Source organism: Mus caroli, unplaced genomic scaffold, assembly GCF_978045245.1.
Source record: "Mus caroli unplaced genomic scaffold, Mus_caroli_1 scaffold_4, whole genome shotgun sequence".
NCBI lineage: Eukaryota > Metazoa > Chordata > Mammalia > Rodentia > Muridae > Mus > Mus caroli.
In genome coordinates, this window is record NW_028227259.1 from 151,751,992 (window position 1) to 151,775,177 (window position 23,186).

The following is a 23,186-nucleotide window of genomic DNA, read 5'->3' on the forward strand; positions in this document are numbered from 1 at the left end:
AGCTAACACTTCAGATCTTATCATGACAGACCCTCTTCATCCTGTGACGGTCCTGGGAAGGTTAGTCAACCATCATGAACGGTCCCATTTTGTAGTGCAGAAACTGAAGAACTAGGAAAGGAGGGAATCTTCCAAGAGTGACTCAGCTCCTGAGGTGGAGACACCCTGCTGCCGGGAGGACCCCCGCCCTCTATGTGACCCAGGGCAGGAGAGGGACGCAAGCGGTTCCCATTCTCAGCTCTGTCACTTCCTAGCCTAGTATCCCTATGATGTCATTTGACCCCTCTGTAGGTCTTACTAACGTCTTATTTTCAACAACTATACTTGCTCACAGGGTTGAGGCAAATACTTAAGCAGGGAGTTGAGGTGGGAATAGAAAGATGGCTGGATGGTTAAAACTTGTGGCTGGTCTTCTAGACAACCTGGGCTCAAGTCCCAGCACCTACATGGTGACTCACGACCCTCTGCGATTCCAGTTCTAGGGTCCCCTCTGCAAGCACTGCATGCACACGATGCACACATGTACATGAAGACAAAGCACTCACATTCATAAAATAATAAAAGAATCAAGTATATTTGTGCATGCTTGCTTAACACAGTATACCACGTGCTTTGACAGGGTATAATTAACATATTCAGGCCTTCCTAACTAAGCTACCATCTATGTCTGGGATACTCTATGTAGATTCATGTAAGCCTAGTTTCCATGAGAAGAAATGAGATGAGTATGCTTGAAGTCTAATTATTTGGCTTCAAGAACTATCTATATATATCTTACTCATCTTTACTGAACTTAGGCACCCTTTTAAAAATTCTTTAAATCCAAATTGGTCTATACGGATTCTTAGAAAGCATTAAACAAACAAACAAACAAACAAACAACCAGCCAACCAACCAATCAAAAAAAGTTTACAAAGGTGGACAGACCAAATGTATTATTACAGTTCTATGCCATAGTTTGGAGTTGAATGTTTAAAAAAAGAAAGAGCTATGTATATTTAGGGCCTTTAACATCCTAAGTACACTTAGGGGTAGACACTTCTATCTTTTTTTTTTTTTTGGTTTTTCGAGACAGGGTTTCTCTGTAGCCCTGGCTGTCCTGGAACTCACTTTGTAGACCAGGCTGGCCTCGAACTCAGAAATCCGCCTGCCTCTGCCTCCCAAGTGCTGGGATCAAAGGCGTGCGCCACCACGCCTGGCTTCACTTCCATCTTTTTTGAGCATGGTTTGTTACTTGGGACTCTGAAAATTGTGAGCATCTATGAGAGAAAGAGAAACAGGAAGTCCTAAGTTAGTTTAGCACCTTCATGCTCAGGGCCAAGGAGGATGCCTGCAGGTCAAAGAGGACCCGGGGAATGGGGAATGGAGCACTCCCGGGGAGTGGGTTAGGCTTAGGCTTAGGCTTAGGCTTAGGTTTAGGCTTAGGGTTAGGATTAGGGTTAGGGGAGCATTGAGACATGCTTTGTTTTGAGCTGTTTTCATTCTAAAGCCTTGTCCTAATAATTGTGGATACGGTTAAGCACAGCCACGCCTAAGTCTGCTGCAGGAAAGTCCTTGTGTGGAGTCTAGCTTTCAGTCTCGATAAGAGGCAGCTTCGCTTAAGTGTTTGGCTACAAGTGGGCCAAATATGTTAATTTCAGAAACCATCTTGATTGCTGACAGCTTTACTGTGGTCTTGACACTGGAACAACACCACCCCACACCGCCCACCCCCACCCCAGCTCCACATGTGCCCAAAGTCCTGTCCAAAGCAAACAAGACCTGTAATTATTTAAAGAAGCCACTCGGACTCCACAGTCCATTTATCCTTTTCAGATACCAAAATAACACATTGTTTTATCTGCGAGTATAAGGCTCCTTTTGCAAAGGGAATAAAATGAGCAGACCGTTTCCTTCCTGGCTGATTCCTGAACCTCTTTAAATCTGTTAAACATAGCCACAGACACAACCCGTGTGCCTACATTTCCTAAACTCGACTGGGCGAGGTAGGAGTGTACCAGGAAATCACATCTGAAACTAGGGTATGCTCAGACCCTCAGTGACAGGAATCAGAAGTTCAAGGGCAAGAGTCCACTTCCTTATTTTTCTTCCTTCCTTTCTTCCTTTTCTGATCTTTCTTTCTTTCTTTCTTTCTTTCTTTCTTTCTTTCTTTCTTTCTTTCTTTCTTTCTCTTTCTTTCTCTCTCTCTCTCTCTCTCTCTCTCTCTCTCTCTCTCTCTCTCTCTCCCTCCCTCCCTCCCTCCCTCCCTCTCTCTCTCTCTCTCTCTCTCTCTCTCTCTCTCTTTCTTTCTTTCTTTCTTTCTTTCTTTCTTTCTTTCTTTCTGAGACAGGGTTTCTCTGTGTAGCCCTGGCTGTCCTGGAACTCACCCTATAGACCAGGCTAGCCCCAAATTCAGAGATCCACTTGCCTCGGTCTCCCTAGTGCTAAGATTAAAGGTATGTGCAATGTTAATTTTTATTTTATGTGTATTAGTATTTTGTCTGCATATATGTCTGTCTGAAGGTATTGAATCCCCCTAGAACTGAAGTTATAGGCAGGTGTGAGCTGTCATGTGGTGCTGGGTATCGAACCCTGGTTCTTTGGAAGACCAACCAGTGCTCTTAACCACCGAGCCATCTCTCCAGCCCTCCATTTTCAACTATAAGATGATCTGAAGATCACTGCAGTCCACGGCCCTGAATGGCATCACATGAAGACCACATTAATTCTGTGAGCCCAGAGTCCTTGGAGAACCTGGCCCTCACTCACATGCAGGCTTCCCCAGTTCTGTTTACTGTCAACTTGCAAACTGTTCCCAATTCAAGATATATCCTTCTGGGGCTGGAGAGATGGCTCAGCAGGTAAGAACACTGACTGCTCTTCCGGAGGTCCTGAGTTCAAATCCCAACAACTACATGGAGGCTCAAAACCATATGTAATGAGATCTGATGCCCTCTTCTGGGGTATCTGAAGACAGCTACAGTTGTACTTATAGATAATAAATAAATAAACTTTAAGATATATCCTTCTTTGAAGCTGATACCCATGCCCCCAAAACCTCACCGTCTGTTAGGCTTTAGAGGGCAGTCTCAGGGGAATACTAGGGTCACAGATGTTGTAAAACACAAGGCCAAGTAACATGGCTTCTGAGATGCCCAGATTATCCCGGCAGAAGAGGGACAATTCACACACTGGCTTGCACATTCTTACTTCATGCCAGGGCTTCTCCCACTCCACCAGATGTGTAACCACTGCTGACCATGTTGCCTACTAGAGAGCACAGGGACAGATAACTTAGCAAGGTGAAGCAGCCATGGGGTGGGTGGAGGTGGGGTCAGAAGAAAGGAAACTTCCTTCATCGGGGCCACGATTGGCCGACTGAGTTTTTGGTGACCTCTTTGTACCTCTGGGGGCTTCCTAACTGCTCTACACACCTCATGGGTCCACTGTAACACCTTTAAGCAAGGCTGACGGGCATCTCTTGTTTTCTGCTCTCCCTGGCCTGATGCAGCTGCTCCAGTGGCCATACCTGATGATCATGCTAAAGACAGAGCAAGAAGTTTCCCTAGTCTTATTTAATGTGTGGGCAGAATCGGAAGACCATTTTAAAACAAGGATGATTTGGGAGATAGATAGGACCATCCCTCAGGCTGTTTGGGGAATACTATCCTCTTTTTGGAAGTACAGGTTTGTAGTAGGATAATTTCAGCTTTTCTTCCTTCTTGGTTTTTCCCAAGAACCATTCCCATGCTCTCAAATGCACCCCTGAGCACTGTGGAATGGCTCCTGAACAAATCTCCATCTTTTCATGTCAAATCTCCACACGCCATTGATATTGGTACCTAAGAGGTGCCCGGCAATCTTACGATGATGTACGTTGTGTCGGGATGGTGCTTAGCACGGAAAAACCGAAACCTGGGCTGAAACTGTTTGCTAAATGGAAGCCACGTGGCCGCAGCCAGGGTGGGAGCCAGCCACTTTGTGCTTCGTTCTTCAATAAACTATCTGAGGGCCAAGAGGAGGTGCTTGCAGGGCAGTGTCTGAGGTGTGAGCTGTCCTGTATGTATTGCTTCTGAGAATAATTTGTGTCACCTTGTGATAAAAACCAGCAGATGAAAAAGTATCTCATCTATAATTTCCAACACTCAGAAAAAGGGGGTGGGGGGCGCTAGCGATGGACAATTTCAGTGGGTGGGTCTCCTCTTTCTTCCTGACCTTATTTCTCACAGATATGAATCCCTTGGGTCATCCTGAGTAATTTTATCCACAGCGTTGGTGGCACACCAGGCTCTCCGTCTTCCGGGAAGTACTTCCCCTACGAAAACTGCTGGGTTGGGGCATCCAAGGACAGCCAACCGCTTCCTTCTGATGGAGCCACACAGTGTCATCAGGCAAGGAGAAAGAGGTACAGAAAGAACCCGCTGGACTGCCAGAGGAGACCGGATATAGGGGTAGGGGGTAGGGAGGGGGAGAGACAAGAGATGAGAGACAGGGGTGGGGATGGGAGGGGGTTGGGGATGGGGTGTTGGGGGTAGTTAAGCAAACAGGGAAACAGGTGTCTGAGCTACCAGCTGTTTACCTTGCACGGTGAGGTAGGCTGCACTTTCCACGGCCCCCTTCTGGTTGGTGGCTCGGCACCTATAGACACCCTCATCCTCCTCTGTGACTCTTTCAATAAACAGCGTGCTGTTTCCCGGTCCTAAAATAATTCCTGGGGAGCGAGAGATGTTTACATTAGCAGGTCTGGAGGACAAACCCAAACAGCCTTCAGGAAGCCTAGTGCCTTCCTCTCACAGGCTCCCGGAAGTGGTTCTGAGCCCGATTTAACCCCAGATGGGGTCTTTTGCTCATTCTCCGCAGGGCTGACCAGCATGTCTGTCCAATCATGCGGGGAGCCAAGCACCCTGCAGTCCCCAGACCAGAGCTTGATGCTTCCAAACACTCAGAAGTTGATGCCTTGTCCCCATCACACAGAGAAAATGGAGACTCCCCATTATTAAGCAACACGATCAAGAACAGCTTAACGCAGCTTAACCCATAGCACAGTTGTGGCATAGGGCCTGATGAGGTGGTGCAGCCTGGCAGAAAAGAGTGTGGCAGGCTGTTTGAAGCCACACCTTAGCCTATAGGCAGATCACTTACTCAATCTATGTTTTGTTTTCCCTAGTCTTCATATAAAATGAAAGCAGTTCCCATTCAAAGCACGGGTATTGTGGTAGTGAGTGCTCAGTAGATGTAAGTACTTAATACTCAGTACTACATAGACTGCCATGAATTTTCAGACCCCTGAAAAGCTTTGAGACACAGAGGCCTCTACCGAGTACTGTCACCAAGTGTTTACTAGGTATTTGTTCTCCCATTAGTGTGAGTCTGGGGAACAGACAGTTAACAAGAATGCCAGTGAGCACCTAGGGAGGGGTGCGTAGAGGCAGAGGTGGGCCTTGAGTTGAAGCTTGAGGGACTGTCAGAGGTGAACCGAGAAAGCAAGGAATGAGATAAGAGGCGATAGTGAGCACACACTGAGGGCTTGTCCTGGAGAGGAAGTCAGTGTCCCTGACCACATTCGAAAACAGGAAGATGGGATAGATACACAGATAGGTAGACACACAGACAGACTGACAGACAGACACAGAGAGGTGGGTGATGGATGACAGGCAAATTATAGACAAACAGATCAATAGATGATAGATGATAGATTGATAGATGATAGGTAGATAGACAGACAGGTAGATAGATGGATGATAGATCAATAGATCAATAGATAGATAAGCAGGTAGATAGGTAGATAAATGATAGGTAGATTATAGATAGATAGATAAGTAGATGGATGGATGGATGGATGGATAAATAGGCAGAAAGACAGGTAGATAGATGGACGGTAGATAAATAGATGGTAGAAGAGCTAAATACCAACCCTTCACATTGCCTTATTATTTATCTCTCTGCTCCACCCCATTTAAACCCAGGGATTTTATACAAACATTCAACCACTGAGCATCCACTTGCCCCTTTAATCTTTTTTTTTTAATAGACTTTTAAAAAGGTAATTTGTTTGCTCAGATGAAAAATATTTACGTGCCAGAGGGTTAGATACAGACAGTGGCAGACTAATGCCATCCTTGCCTACAAAGGGCTCCCTTCTTGTTTCTAGTGAAGCCTATGAGGAGAGCAGGCTTGCTTGAGAGGCTGCAGTGAAGGTGGCGCTAAGGAGGGCGATTGTTGCAGACAGGGCAGTCTAAATGGAACGGCTCTTCTAATTGGGGGACCTAGAGAGTGGGGAGAGACAAGCCTCTGATGGGTTGGCAGATGGCATCACAGGCAGAGTGAGTAGCAGATGAGAATGAGCCCACGTGAGAAATAAGGGGCTGAAGAGGTGTCTCCATGCTTAAGAGCACGTTATTCTTGCAGAGGACCTGGGTTCTGTTCCCAGAACTCCCATGATACATCACAATCATCTGTGACTCCAGCTCCAAGGGGGAACCAACGCCTTCTTCTGACCGTTGTGGGCACCGGGCATGCATGTCATACATGTGCATACAGGCAGACAGACACTCATACACATGAAGCAATCTGAAGAAGAGGAAGAGTGGTGGCGAGGAGGAGCAAGACCTCTGCAGCTCAGTACTGAGTACCAAGTACTCGGGAAGCAAGCAGAGGAAAGAAGCGGCCAGGACACCTATCCTGACCTCTTCCCAAGCATCGTAACAATTTAGGGTTAGAGAGATGGCCCTGCAGCTAAGAGTACTTGTTGTGCTTGCAGGGGGTCTGGGTTGAATTCACAGTACGCACATCAGGCAGCTCGTAAGTGCCTGTCACTCCAGGAGATCCCATGCCCTCTTCCAAGTCCACTCAGGTACACGTACATACATATAAAATAATATGTATTTAGATAGACAGACAGGTAGATAAATGATAGATAGACAGGTTGATGATTGATAGATAGATAGATAGATAGATAGATAGATAGATAAGTAGATAGATGGATGGATAGGTAGGCAGACAGACAGATAGATAGATGGATGATAAGTAAATCTGTTGGCAAGCTGAGTGTGGTAGCACACCCCTGTAACCCTTACAAGTCTAAGTGGAGACAGCAAGGTTAGCCTCAGCTATCCAGTGAGCTTGAGGCCAACCTGTGCTACATGGCTCTGTCTCAGAAACAAAACCAAGCCAACCAACAAAACCACCATAAACCAAAACAACCCACTGTGAGATGAGCTGGGGGTGTGGCTTGGTGCTAGAGTGCTTTCCCCAAATGAGCAAGGAAGGTCCTAGAGTCCCTCCCTGGTAGCACAAGAAGAAAGAGGGAGAGAGAGAGAGAGAGAGAGAGAGAGAGAGAGAGAGAGAGAGAGAGAAGCCATTAATCATTATAAGATGGCACGGCAGCAGGCAGACATGGAAAAGAGGGTGGCTGGTTTGGGGGTTTTCTACTGAAAGGCTTGAACTAGAGTTCTGATGCCACAAGTGGTGATCAACTTCAGGGTTTCTCTGAAGAATCAACTGGCTTGCTTCTGGATTGGGCTGCAGTATGAGGGGAGGGGCGATGGAAGGCTGATGTCTTAAGCCAATGGTGTAGACAACTGGGATGTGGAGCATCTGGAGATGAAGAAGATTATGGGGGAGCCGAATGAAGGTGGTGGTCGAGAATTCTGTTCAAGATGGCTACTGCATATCCAAAGAGTGGATTCATCTGGGGCACAGAGAGAGGGCGGGACCTGAAGAAACCCCGTGGGCGATAGATGAAGACTGTGGGCTCCGTTAGTCCAAGAAAGGCGAGTGAGTGGCCACAGCCTGAGCGGTGGAGATCGGCCAAGTGGAAGAAAAAAAAAAAAGAGAGAGAGAGAGAGAGAGCACAAGAGGTGACAAGAAAACCGGGAGGTTTCTGGAAGCGACAAAAGACATTTTCACAGGAGAGAGCACGCAGCACTGAGGAAGGAAGCTAACCGCCTACTTTAATGGAGGAAAACCTGACAAGGACACGGAAACAGACAGGGCGGTGCCCAATGGGGGCAGTGAGGAGTTTCCTTCCGTGCAAGAGCCTACAGAGCAACGTGGCTGGAGAGGAGACTTTTAAGATTTTACTTATTTTCATTTTATGTGCGTAAGCATGTGGCCTGCACGTCTGTCTGTGCACCATGCATATGCGGTGGGTGCACATAGAGGCCAGAAGCAGGTGTTGGACTCCCCTGGAACTGCAGATGTAGATGGTTGTGAGCTGCTATGTGGGTGCTGGAACTTTAATCTGGGTTCTCTGCGAGAGCAGCCAGAGTTCTTAAGCAATAAGGCATCTCTTCAGCACAAGAAGGGAACTTTAAAGAACAATTTTATTTTTCTGTTTTTAATTGTGTGTGTGTGTGTGTGGTTGTACATGAGTTCAGATGCCCATGGAGGCCAGAGACATCAGATCCTTTGGAACTAGGGACACGGCTGACTAGTGTGGGTCCTGGGAATCGAACTCTGGTCCTCTTGAAAAGCCGTTCCTATTCTTAACTACTGAGCCATCTCCCCAGCCCAGGAATTCCTTCTTACGATGCAAAGCTTTATAGCATTTTTTATGCGCTGGTAGAAGTAATTTGGGAGAGAGGGAGGGAGAGAGGGAGGGAGAGACAGAGGGTGTGGTTCCTAAATCCAGAACTTTCCAAGAAGTAAGAAGAGTAGGATTCCAAGGTCAAGGTGACCTGGGAGGGAGCTGGCAGCCTGTTCCTGTTTTCTTCCTTTCTTCCTTTTCACCAGAGACGGGCTTTTGCTATGTAGCCAAGGCTGTCCTGGAACTCACCAACCTTCTACCTTTACCTCCCAACTGCTGGAATTATATAACCCTCTCATATCTCCCTACTTTACTTTGCTCCATCTCAACCTCATATCTTGTTTGTTTAATTATTATTATTGTTACACATACACAAATACACAATTATATATATAAGTGAACAAATATGTTAATACAACCTGCTGAGTATATCCATATATATATGTTTTTAGGGCTGACCAATTGGCATTAGATAATCAATTAGGTTGCTCATCTCTGAGGAAGGCTAACTCTGTCTTTCCAAGGAGTGTGGTTCATTGCCTGTAACTCTTCACTGGGGTTGGGGGTGGAAGGTGGGGCCCCCTGAGATTTTTCCCATCCACATTGGCATGTCAACTGGTATAGTCATTGTCATTTTCTCGATTAATGATTGACATGGCCCTGACTTGTCTAAGGAGGCAGGCTGAACAAGCCAGTAAGCAACATCCGTCCCTAGTCTCTGCTTCAGTCCCTGCCTTGGCGTCCCTCAATGCCAGACAATGACCTGTGAGCCACATAAATTCTCTCCTCCGCACTTGGTTTTGGTCAGTGTTTTCTCACATCAGTGGAGATGGAAACTAGGACAATCGATTCATGTTGTACTGGAAGTGAACAATGGTACATGATTTCATCGTTCTCACCAGGATTGAGCTGCGTTATCATGTAAAACAAGACACACAAACCAAAACTATCCCTCCCACTGCTGTGAAATGACTGCTGCTTAATGTGCACCCTCTTACCATTCTTTCCTGTGTGTGCATGTGTGTGTGCATGTGTGTGGGTGTGTATGTGTGCCTGTGTGCATGTGTATGTGTATTGTGTGTGCATTGTATGTGCATGTGTATGTGTGCTTGTGTGTGTGCATGTGTGTGTGCACTGTGTGTGCATGTGTGCGCGCAAGTGTGTGTATGTGCGTGTGTGTGTGTGTGTGTATGTGTGATCCCTGCTTCCAAAAGCCCTGTTTTTTGAATGACTGGCAGATGAAGGGGAACTCTGAAGTCAGGGGTAGTTCTGATCAGAGCTTGGAGGAAGAGGGTCCTGAAGATGTCTGACTGTGGAAATGACATCATGCCAATGGCATGCAGGGAAGTTTAGTCTCGCAGAAGGCAGGATGGGGCTGGAATGAGGAAAGAACAGCATGGGGCAGTCCGGCTCCCTACTGGAAATTCAGGCAAGGAATGGTGAGACCCACACCTCCCGCCACCCCCAGCCTGGATGGGAGGATAGGAAGCTAGGGGGGGAGAAGAAATGGAAATACACACTGGGAAGACATATGTGCAGGGATTGGCTCAAGCAACAATGTAGGGAGAAGAGCCCAAGGGGACACCTTCAGCCTCCATGAAAGGCAATGTGCCTTCCTCACAGAGCTCTCCCTAGGACTGGCTGAGTCCTCGGAGTCACTCACTCTGAGGATGTTTTTCTCTCTGTAAAATAAGAGGAGCACCTGCTTTGCATCAGGAACAGGGAAAATAAATACGAACGAAGTCCCGGCGGCGGAAGGTTTGATGGCTGCGAGCTTTTTCCTTATTTGGTTTTCTGTCTTTGAGTTTTCCTTTGGAGAAAGGTGTGTGGTGGGAGGGGAGGAAATGATCTTTACCACATAGACAGCTAAGCGCTGTGGTGTTATTTTATTTATTTATTTATTTATTTATTTATTTATTGGAGGGGGAGGGAACAGGGTCTCACTATGTAGCCCTTGCCCTTGTCCTGGAACTCACTTTGTAGACCAGGCTGGCCTCGAACTCAGAAATCCACTGTTGAGAATTGCTTCTAGTGCTTTGTCTTATTGCGGCTCCCAAAAGCCGCACTTCAGACCTGAGGGTTCCTGACCCCAGCTGGCTTCAATTGATAATAAAGAATTGCCATCCAGCCAGCGGCTGGGCAGAGAGACAGGGCAGGACTTTCAGATTGCCTAGGCAAGGGACCAAGGGAGAGAGGAGAATTGCCTTGACTCAGAGGCAGAGGGATGAGATTTAAGGGCTGCAAATTCTGTATTAGTCAGGGTTCTCTAGAGTCACAGAACTTATGGATAGTCTCTATATAGTAAAAGAATTTATTGATGACTTACAGTCGGCAGCCCAATTCCCAACAATGGTTCAGTCGCAGCTGTGAATGGAAGTTCAAGGATCTAGCAGTTACTCAGTCTCACACGGCAAGCAGGCGAAGGAGCAAGAGCTAGACTCCCTTCTTCCAATGTCCTTATATTGTCTCCAGCAGAAGGTGTAGCCCAGATTAAAGGTGTGTTCCACCACACCTTTAATCCCAGATGAAAGGTGTAGCCCGATTAAATCTCCTTAAACTCGGAGATTTAATCTTCTGGAATCCATAGCCACTATGGCTCAAGATCTCCATACCAAGATCCAGATAAGGATCTCCAAGCCCCTCTCTCTCAATCTCTCTCTCTCTCTGTGTTGTGTGTGTGTGTGTGTGTGTCTTTCACTCTTGAATCCAGAGAGCCCTTGGGTAGGTGCAGCAGACCCACCAAGAACCAAAGCACTTTAGCTAATTCACTGCTACAATCCACCTGCCTCTGCCTCCTGAGTACGGGGATTAAAGGCACGTGTGGCCATGCTCACCTGAGTGTTAATTATTGAATAAAATATTCTTTCCCTCTGAATTATGGTACCAGTTCTGAGATTGCAAGTTTCTATATATTTATGGTTCTGTTTCTGGGCTCTCTACCCTTTCAAGAACCCATTTGTCCATCTCTGAACCACAGCATTTAAATAATGAAGCTTCCTAACACATCTTTTAAAAAGACTTATTTTGATTTATTTTTATTTCATGTGTATGGATCTTTCTTTCTTTCTTCTTAGTGTGTGTGTTCTTTTATGTCATTGAATGTTTTCTTTTTAAGTAACTTGCTAAGTTAAAAAAAATGATTTATTTTATGTATGTGAGTACACTGTAGCTGTCTTCAGACACACCAGAAGAGGGCATCAGATCCCATTACAGATGGTTGTGAGCCACCACGTGGTTGCTGGGAATTGAACTCAGAACCTGTGGAAGAGCAGTCAGTGCTCTTAACCGCTGAGCCAGCTCTCCAGCCCAAGAACTTGCTTTTAAAGTTAAATTTATTTCTAGCTACACAGAGATTTTTATTTTATTTTTTGTTTATGTGTATTTTGCCTGCATGTATGTTCTATACATTACATGTGTACAGCTAGAGGCTAGAAGAGGGCACCAAATGCCCGGAAACTAGAGTTACAGACAACTGTGAGCTGCCATGTGGGTATTGGGAATAGAGCCCAGGTGCTCTGCAAGAGCTGCCAGTGCTCCTAAGCCATGAGCCATTTCCCCAGCCCCAGCTGTCTGTCATGCACATTCATATTAGGTTCTCTGAGGGGTTTGCTGAATTCTCTTTCTCCTGTGGACATGAGTATTAGAAGCAGCAACAGACTCACTTGTGAATAGATGTAGTGGTTTGAATAGGTTTGGCCCCCACAGACTCATGTGTTTGAATGCTTAGATCACAGAGAATGGCACTATTAGGAGGTGTGGCCTTGTTAGAGTAGGTGTGGCCTTGTTGGAGGAAGTGTGTCACTGTGGAGGTGGGCTTTGAGGTCTCCTATGCTCAAGCTACACCCAGTGTGGTATAGAAGTCTCCTTCTGCTGCCTGAGAGTCAAGATGTAGAACTCTCAGCTCCTCCAGCACCATGTCTGCCTGCAGGCTGCCATGCTTCCCGCCATGATGATAACAGACTGAACCTCTGAAACTGTAAGCCAGCCCCAATTAAATGTTGTCCTTTATAAAAGTTGCTTTGGTTGTGGTGTCTGTTCACAGCAATGGAGACCCTAACTAAGATAACAGGCGGCTGCGCTTTCTGTTGATGCGGTCATTACCACCAGGAGGATGGCTCAAGTCCTTTCATGCACTTGCTTATTTATATCAGACAACCAATAGATTGTATTTTCACCCACTGAACACACACTCACCCCATCCCTACACACAGGGAAGATGCGTTAATAATAATAATAGTATTATTTACTTCTCTTTTCTATTATTTGATTTATTTTCCCTCACTTATTTACCGAAGGCAGTAGTGTCTCACATGCTGCGGTCACAGGACAAACTTACTTCTCTCCTCTACCATAGAGGCCCCAGGAATTGAACTCAGGTTGTTAGGCTTGGTGGCAAGCTCCCTTACCAGCTTAGCCATGTAGCCGGCCCAGATTTCTCTTTACTATAAGCTCCTGCATCAGGTTGGACAAACAGGGAACAGAGCAGGAGTTACAGACATCGTTACCTACAGTGCACACCCATGGGCCCTGGGGATGTGATTCTAGGATTGTCTTTTTAAATTTTAAAGAAAATTGAAATCTGAATTTCTTTTTTTTTTAATGTTCAAACTGGCATGTACCCCACCCCCCCCCTTTTTAATGTTTGCAAACACGTCCACTTAGTACATTTACTGTGAGGGCCATATGCTGCACAGATCAGACGTAGCTCTGTGAGGATACTACCCATGGGTAAGCTTTAGATTCTAGTTAATCAAGGACCCGCATGACCTGGCCCTGTCTGTCTTCCAGCTTCAGGCTCTGTTATCTCCCGTAAAAGGACCCCTGGCCTTCTGGAGTCTTGGATCTTTTTGCAGTTCTTGACAAACTGCAAGGGTTTCCCACAAGCTGTTTGCTTGACTAATGCTTACTTGGGTTTTTTGTTTGTTTTGTTTTGTTGAATAGTTAGTTTCTGGAGCAGCCACATTTGCAAACACCTCATGGTGCTCTCTCAACCCCTGCTGTGTTACTGCAGTCACCCATGCCTGCCCCACTCTGCGGTGTGCTGGTTTTTGCAGTCATATAGTGGACTTTTTTTTTTTTAATTTCACCTGCTCCTGGAGAACAGTAACTCTGCCTAAACTTTCTGAGTCTCCAGTGTCTAGTGCTGTGCCAAATAGCCAGCTGGCCTCCAGCAACTGGGGAGTGACAAAATTCTCGAAGACCCTGGGCAAAGGAGTGCTATGTAGAGGAGGGGCAGCTTTGTGGTTCTTGTGAGCCTTATCTTATGAAGATAAGGTTACACCAGTTCGGACTCTGTATGAGGTAGCGCACCACATGCGCTTGCCAAGTTCTCCGAATCTAGAATGTTTATACCACTCAGTTTTATCATCCTAAAGTTCAAACATGCCCAGCTTCCTGCAGCAAAGAAATAATTCAGGTGACTGTGTAGGTGTTGGTAGCCCCAAGGTGACAAGTGAAGCTTCACCATAGGCTGTTTTTGTGGGAATCTGTCCTGAACCCTGAAGGCTATGACTATGATACTCAGCGTCAGACCCCCGGGACTTGCTGAGTCGGTTGGCCGGTTGATCAGCTTGCGATCAAGTGACCTGCATTTATCCGAGGGCTGCAGTCTACATTTTAAATGTGTCCAGCTATTCTAGTATTTGGTATTTCCAAGGGACTTTGCAAATTATTCATTTTTTCCATTTATGCCTTAAGGTAACAATCACAGTGTTTTGTGTATGATGAGGACTATATTGTCTTAGAAAAAGGACAGTATTTTAATACGACCCACTAAACCTGTAGAGTTTTTGATTCGCATGTCTGGTTAAATAAAAGCATAACTGTGTTTAAGCTTTCTGCTCCTCCCACACAAACGTCTCTGCTTTTCTAACTGGTTTGTCAGTCTGAACAGTGGCTGCTCTCTTGTCCTGGGACCATCTCTATACTTCATATAGGGGCTATGCAGTCGAGTTTAGCTAAGCTTATCTTCATTATTAGAGTTCTTTTCTTTATTTTTAAGACTGTTTATTGTTTAATTGTGTGTGTGTGGTGTGTGTGTGGTGTGTGTGTGTGCGTGTGTGCACGCGGCGTGTGTTTGTTCACTAAGTGCGGGTTCCATGGAGACCAGAAGAGGGCATCAGATCCCCTGGAACATTTGTGAGCCACCACATCAGTGTTGGGAGCTGAACACACATCTGTACTTTATAAGCATATGTGGAAACTCCTGGCCAATAAATGCTCATGTTCACAGTTGCCATAGCCTACCTGGAAGGTTAAAGTTCTACCACAAGACATACCTGTCTACCTACAGTGATTCTTCTAGTTCCTATTTTAAAACAGGGAAATACATGCCGGGCGTGGTGGCGCATGCCTTTAGTCCCAGTAGGAGGCAGAGGCAGGCGGATTTCTGAGTTCGAGGCCAGCCTGGTCTACAAAGTGAGTGCCAGGACAGCCAGGGCTACACAGAGAAACCCTGTCTCGAAAAACCAAAAAAAAAAAAAAAAAAAACAGGGAAATACTATTGTGCTGTATAGATGCTACAGTTAAGAAACTGTGATCAGTTTCTGTCAACTGAGGACCAACAAATCAATTATGGGAGTTCATACCATACTGCACACATGGCTGCTAAAACAGAGGAGGTAGGGCAGTGTGCATAGATATGGATTGACCTCCATAAGTCCTCTCAAATAATAGATATACTGCACTGTGCGATTTGAGCTCAGGCACCAGCCTTCCCTTACGATGTCACTACCAGGCACTTAGCATAACTCATTGCTCTGTTTACTTATTTGTTTTTCTTTCTTTTTCTTTGTTTTGTTTTGTTTTCTGGTTGTTTATTTTCAGAGACAGGGTTTCTCTGTGTAGTCCTGACTGCCCTGGAACTCACTCTATAGACCAGGCTGGCCTCGAACTCAGAAATCTGCCTGCCTCTGTTTCCCAAGTGCTGGGAATAAAGGCGTGTGCCATCATGTTTTGTTTGCTTTTTCTTGATAGCAGTTATTTGATTTTATGCTCTATGCTTTGTTAAACTTATTGTCTATAATTTTTATTTTCACTAAAGTGTAAACTCAACGTCTTATTCCCAGATATTTTACTAATTCATTACAATGCAATTTGCTCTTGTCTTTAATGAATGACAAGATGATATGTATACCAAAGACCCGTTTTTAAATGAATTTTTAAAAAAGATTTGTTTGTTTGTTTATACAGCATTTTGCCTACATGTATACCTACAGGCCAGAAGAGGGCACCAGATCTCACTATAGGTGGTTGTGAGCCACCATGTGGTTGCTGGGAATTGAACTCAGGACCTCTGGAAGAACGGCCAGTGCTTTTAACCTCTGAGCCACCTCTCCAGCCCTTTTAAATGAATTTCCTTCTCATTTATTCTCAGTAAATGCTTGGCCTGTCTGTCTATTGCTTACACTCATGTCCATGTGGCTGTGTACAATAAAACGTAAGAAGCCCTGATCCTGAAAGTATTTTCTGGGCTCGGTTTGCCCTTCGGTGAAGGTCAGCTGCACGATGACCTCGTCCAACTACATGAGACAAGTTCATGATTGGCTGGAATGGAGGGGCACCAAACTTGCTTGAGCTGACTGTGTTAGCAGCAACTAAGCTGGACAGGAGCTCACTAAGCAGGTTACCCAAGAGCATCTTGGTTTGCCTCTGGCCTTAACTGGACACAGTGGTGAATGCAGTGCCATGGTTGATGTGTGTGTGCCAACTGAGGTCTTTTAACTTTGTATTTGGGAGGAATAGGGATTTCCATGAAAACTCTGGACATAGGGACTAGAAACCCCCCCACCCCCACACCCAATGACACTGGTAATAGACAGAGTACACCTAAGGTCATGTAGGAGCTTCGTTTCTAAGTGCCCAGTCTTCAGTGTAAGGGTTTGGTCGGTTGGGATAGAAGCTCCTCATGCCCCGAGTCCCTACTGGGCATCACCGGGCATCTTTAGACTGGGTACTGGACCTCCGCTCCACAAGCCAAAGTCTCTTTTATTCAGGCCTCTTCCTTTGTCCTGGCTTCTCTCTCTCTCTCTCTCTCTCTCTCTCTCTCTCTCTCTCTCTGTCTCTCTGATTTCCACTGAGGTAGGAAGAAGTTTGGAAGTACACGGCAGCATAGTTGCTTTAGATTGTGGATGCATCTGTTGCCTCTGGACTGCATCCTTTGAGATGGTAATATTCACATTCTGTGTATTTGGCTGCCATTTCTCTGCTGGAGAACTCAGGCTGAACGGCTGATTCTAGGGGCCCAGTCTCTTCCTTCCCATCTTTCCCTGTAACATTCTCGCCTTGCTTCCCCACGAAGGCTGAGATCTACTCAATGCATTCACAATTCACTTGTCACTATGGTACCCATTATGGTACCCACTATGGTGCCTCTGGTGCAGATTGTTGGGGTCATGATACAATGGGGACAGGTCCTTTCTGGACAGGTTACTCAGTCCTGGTGATTAATCCCTGCCTTAGGGGGCTTCTCTCCTGCTCCAGCTTTGGTCTGCTTGAGACATAGGTCTGCTCTGGATAAAATATCACTATTTTAACCGTCAAAGACTGTAAGCGTGTTGTGCTGTCACAGACATTTGCTTTCAGGGTTGGGTGGCATCACTGCTCCAGGCTGGCTTTGCTGAGCACCCTCAGATCAGAGCTTCCCTCTGTTGCTGAGATCTGTTCAAGAGAGGGAGGAGTTTCTCCTCAGCATGTTGCTTGGAGACTCTTTTCTCTGTGGTGTTTTTGAGATGTCTGTGCCAGGGTCAGCATCAGTGTAAACTGGATCAGTCTGTCACCCCATCAGCTTTGCCTGTAGTGCTGTTGTGAGCTGTTTGGCCAGCATTCCCCCACAAGCCCTTGTGGGCACCTGCTGAGCCATGTCACTGTCTGAAAGACATTCTGACCATAGTGGAGCAAACGGATGAAAGTGAGGGACCATATTAAATGTAAGTTGTTCATCCCTTGGGCATGTGGCCTGCAGAAGGAGTAAGGATAACAAGGTGACTCCACAACACCATTTCAATGTGGGTGTAGACTGTCACAATTTGTAAAGGCTCAACAGGAGCTGTGCTGTCTGTCTAACTCGGAGGACCAGAGCGTGTTCTGAGCGGCCACCATCACAAGTTAACTCTTCTCCAGCTATCCCTCAGAGTGGAGCTCTGCGGCCTGCTCCCTCCACATGCTTTTGTCTTATTGCAGCTTCTCTGTGTTACGTGGGCTTTAACCTGCTTTCTCGTTCCCTCCACCCTTCCGAGGAAATGCATCTTCCGTCATCTGCCAGCTTGTCACACCACCCCAGTCTTCCAAGGTTCTCTGCTGAGCTCCAGTCAGACGCTCTGCACGTCTCTCACTTCTTTCAAGCCACCCTCCCTCGTTTCTTCTTTATATTCGCCCGACATTGACATCACCCAACAGACATCTCACCACTGGGGCCTGTTGCCCTGCAGAGCCTTAGTGTGCTGAAGGTAATGCACAGAAGATGGGGTTTTCTTATCTTTATATACTAAAGATTTTAAAAATTAAATTTAACTGAGATATAGAAACATAAAAAATGTAGGTTCTGCCAAGTGGTAGTGATGGCTCCCACAAAGGTGGTGGCAGCAGAGGTGGTGGCACACACACACACACACACACACACACACACACACGCCTTTAATCCCAGCACTTGGGAGGCAAAGGCAGGTAGGTCTCTGGTCTACAGAGCAAGTTCCAGGATGGCCAGGGCTACACAGAGAAACTGTGTCTTAAAAAGCCAAAACTAAGTAAATAAATACATAAATAGATAAATAAATAAATAGGTAGGTACTAACAGGGACATGTGATGTTTCTGATATAGATGGGAATTGTGTAATTTTTAAATCAAGTTAAATGTATCTGTCTGTTAAGACTCGTCTTAAGCTGGGCAGTGGTGGCGCACGCCTTTAATCCCAGCACTTGGGTGACAGAGGCAGGTGGATTTCTGAGTTCGAGGCCAGCCTGGTCTACAGAGTGAGTTCTAGGACAGCCAGGGCTACACAGAGAAGCCCTGTCTCAGGAAAAAAAAAAAAAGAAAAGAAAAGAAAAAGACTCGTCTTAATGGTGAGTACATGCAGTGGCTTCCTTCTGGCTTGGGCTATGCGTGATCTCACTGCCTCCTGCAGCTGCCCAAATGCATCGTACCACCAGAGTGCCCGGCTTTTCCTTTAGCCACATTAACTGGCCGTTCCCTATCTCCCATGTTACATGTATCTGAAACCTGAGATTAAGTCAAGGTGTTTTCTTCTAGACTCGTTTTATCAATCCATCTTCTCCCACTTTGAGGCCAACCGATGGACAGAGAGCAGGCCTGGACACTGAGAGTTACTGCTTGAAAAAGCTGCATCCCACGAGAACGCGTGCACGCGCTCTTCACTTGGCCTTTTGGTTATATAAGGTTTAAAGTTTTCTGACAGTAGCTTCATTTACTTGATTTTAATTCTCATATCCAGAGTTCAGGGCTCCAGGATTCAGCTCAGTGGCAGTACCAAACTCGAAGCTGAGTTTGATCCTCGGCTCCGAGGGATGGGGACAGATGACAATAAAAATCTAGATACTTGTCACATCTGCACAGCCTAGCACAGGGCTGGACAAAACATAACAGCTCAGAAACATTTATTAAGCAAAACAAATGGGAGGTGAGCTGATATGGCACTAATGCTAGCCCTTTAAAACCATTAAATTAATCTGGCATAGTGGCTTACACGTTCATCCCAGCATAGGGTAGACAGAGGCAGGAGGATCACTGTTAGTTCAACCCTGGTCTGTATGGCAAGTTCCTGGCCAACCAAGAGCTACATAGTAAGACCCTGTCTCAAACAATTAACTAATTTTACTTAAACCAACCCTTGAGTGTAAGCAGATTCACCTTCAAAATCATTTCTGTCTTTATATATCATGCCCAGCGTTTAAAGATGTTTTATGTATTTTAATATGCTTTAAAATGTTTTTAAACTATGCTTTAAATTAAAGTCTCTAGACAAGGTTACATGTATACGGATACAAAGGTGTTCACTACTTTATTTCTTGATGCCAACCTGGCAGTTTGGAACTGTTGTTTGTCATCTTGTGAGAGATGCGACACATCTGGCATTGTTAGTCGGACACGCCAGAGACAACTTTAGTTGCCCACACCACCATGACTTGAGCCCAGGTCCCCTCTCCCTACTTCTTCATATTTGAACCTATAAAATAGTCAGCATAACTTAGCAGACCTCTCCAAACTGTTATCAAACAAACAAATAAACCAACCAACCAACCAACCAACCAAATATACTCCAGCAGTGTTTGTGAAGCTAAAGTCTACTTGTGAACTGTGTCATACAAGTGCCTGCCTCTGATAACAGGTATGGACATTAAATAGGTATGATGTCTTGCTGCCTGACTGAATGCCAGTAATTTGCAGTTCCTGTCGGACCATCACATACACATTTTCCAAGGTTTGAAAACAAGTACTCAGGAAGCTAGAGAATAATAGGGTGGTTGCCTGAGGCGTGAATGGGACCCAGGAAGAAAGGATGTCCCCTAGCCTTGCAATATAAGAGAAACATGCCTGGTGGCAGGGATTGCAGGTGAGCAGTGAGTGAGTTTGCCATACAGGGAACAGGGAAGGCAGGGTGGGAAGGAAGAGCCCCAAGAGAGAGTCTGGCGAGCAGTGAGTGGAGATGTTCTCAGATCCAGCAGGGAGGGAGGCAAGACAGGAGAACCCACATATACAGGAGTCAGTGCGGTGGTTGCAGGGGCTTTTTTCTTCTTGTTCCATTGATGTGGCCGAGGTGGCCTCTATGCCTGTGTGCATGCTCTCCTGGGCTCGTGCACTCAAGACTTCCGTTGTTCCTGCCTGCTGCCCTTTGGCCCAAGAAGTGACTACCCAGCTTTCTTGTCTTTGCTTTCCTTTGCAAGAATGGCTTGTGTCCCACCGAAAGGGTTTTCCTGGGAGGAAATGAGGGAACAGAAGTTCCAGCTTCCCCGAGCCCTTTCAACAGGCATTTATTTGATGGTCACCGGGGCATGAGCTCGCCTGTGTGCCAGGCTTCCTCTGTCCTATTTTTTTTGGAATGTTGAGGGGTTGTCAGTTAACAAGTCACAATGATAGCGGACCGGATCCTGTTAAGGAGCCAGCACCCCTATGATTCTCTGGGCCTGGAAGTCCTTCTTGACCTGACAGGCTTTCTGTGAGAGATGCATCCTGGTTTGTACACTCAGGCAGTCAAACTTAGACTGACTTTGTGGGTGTAACACAATGAAGAGGCTTTCCACTCATGGAGTCCCGGAGAGCCAGGACCAGCCACTGCGGTTACCAGTAGTCCTTATTCACAGGCTTGAAATGGAAACAGCCACAGTGGAGGCAGCACGTTTAGTGTCCCCTGTGGGTGATACTGAACATAAGGGCCAGGATATGGAGCGCGTGGCCATGACCACAGGTGCACCACAGGTTGCATTTGAAACTTAATGGGTATGTGACTGCTGTTCAGAATTCCCTCCCTAGAGGTTATAGTAGGGTCTGACGTGTGGCCATCAGTCCACTGCTTCTACCACATGGGTCCTGGAGATCGAACTCATACATCGGGCTTTGTGCCAAGCCCCTTTTACCCACTGAGCCATCTCAGTGGCTCAGCTAGAGTAGCTTTAGACACTAAAGAGAGAAGATGGGTATAGCATAGTTCATCTTAAGAAATGCTAACAGTGGTGCTTATTAAACGGTGGCTGGGGGCAGCTTAGGGGAGTGAAACACCTTAAACCTCACCATGTCCTGTGCAGTCAGTGGCATTCCAGTTTCAGAGGTAAACAGGGCCTTGGAGGGCAAGAAAATGAGGGCAGTGTTAGGTCCTCCACAGTGGGGACCTCCACAGCGCTTATACTCCCCGTTCCCCGCCCCCTTTTTATCCTGTGTCTTTTCTCCAGTATCCTAACAGCCACAGACTTTCAGAATTGGTGGGACTTTTTGTTAGAGACATGGTCTATGCAGCCTAAGCTGGCTTGGAACCCACTACGTAGCCAACAGTGACACTGAACTCCTGATGTGTCTGCACCTCCCCGGTGCTGGGATCACATTTAAGGTCTGACAACTGAATTTAGACCGGACTCTCCTCTCTCAAAGGGCCAGTCCCCATTTTCTGTTAGTGCTTCATGGAATATATGCTGTGTATGATTGCGTATTAGGAGAACACAGGGTTAAAATCACTTTACCATGTGTTGTGTATGATTGAGTATTTGAAGCCTGGAGTCACTTTACCAGGCTTCTATAGAGACTCTCTGGGTCTTTATTATATTGACACGGACTCTGACTTAATAGGAGAAAGAAGTAACTTTTTAATGAGCTGCGTGTGTATCCACATGATCACTCACCTTTTTAATATGGCAGAATACCTCAGGGGATTAATTTACCACAAACTAGCATCTTGGTAGTAGGTCATTTTGGGTAAGCATTTCATCTCTTTGGGGCAAGTTGTCTATTCTCCATATTGGCCTAAGAATATTCCAAGATCTCTTCAGTAACTGATAACTCTATGATACAGAGCCTGCCTCAAGCCAGGTATTTGTGTTACAGAGCTAGCTTACTAAAGATAGTGTGCAGTCTCCAAAAGCCATTCAGTTATCACTCCCTGTACACCGGACCGAGTGCCAAGCAGTAGGAAGACACTAATGAGACTATCTGCCCGCCAAAGGGAACTGCATTATCAACTGATGATTAAAACAGAATACAGGGAGGTAAAGCCACGGCTCAGTGGCTGAGAGCATGGGGTGCTCTCACAGAGGATCTGAGTTCGGTTCCTAGCACCCCCGGCAGCGGCTAACACCGCCCGTAACTCCAGCTCCAGAGGAACCCGATGCCTCTGGCCTTCTCAGGCACCTGCACGCATGGGCACATGCCTACATATCTACACACAGGATTAGAAATAGACCTTTAAAAATAATAATACAGTGTGAGAATAGAATAGGTTTATATCACACACACACACACACACACACACACACACACACACACACCACCCCACACCAAGTAATTGCCCCTTTATATAACCTCAGTAAGAGAGAAGCCGAAACCTTCATAAGGGAAAAAAAAGGACGCAGGGGCAGGCTGCCTCCTTTGGGTGAATGGGAGGCCCTTTTGGAGGGATGACAAGAAGCCAGTTCCAGTGTGCTGCATTCTTGTGACGAATGTGCTAACTCAAGAGAAGCTGTGACATGCTGGCCCTGTGCTGTGGAATGTAACCCCTCTCTGGGATACTGTCACTACTGTCAAGCTTGGCTCTGCCACAGTCTCATTCCAAGATTGGACTCACACAGGTGTTCTGAGTGGAAGACTCAATTTCAAGGCTACCCTGCACTATCACGTTGCCAAACATTTCGGATAAATGGCAATCTATTTATAATACGGGCGTTGAAGCAGGCCCTTGGACATGATAGTCAAGGGGCCATATTATGCTTTCCTACAAATGTAATTGTTAACCAAAAAAAGCCAGTAAGCTTCATCCTATTTAGCCACCACACGAAGCAGGCAGGAGACACTGTTTATATTCTTTGGTTTTAGTCTAGCTGGTTTTATTTTTGAAAGAGTATAACTCATACCAGTTAGTTTAAGTTAGAAAGTTGGTTTTCTTGTTTGTGTGGTTTTTTTTGTGTGTGTTTTGCTTCTTTTAGGGCTGGAGAGATGTCTTAGTGGTAGAGGGCACTTGCTGCT

General features: G+C 46.1%; 1 protein-coding gene across 1 annotated transcript in view; it reads right to left on the bottom strand.

Annotated features, from left to right (window-relative positions):
- The window catches only part of Flt1 (fms related receptor tyrosine kinase 1), a 163,708-nt gene that overhangs the window by 47,250 nt on the left and 93,272 nt on the right, over nt 1-23,186 (bottom strand). The window contains exon 15 of the mRNA XM_021162004.3: nt 4,559-4,690. Within this exon, the coding sequence (XP_021017663.1) occupies nt 4,559-4,690 (132 nt within the window). The remainder of the gene's footprint in view (nt 1-4,558; nt 4,691-23,186) is intronic.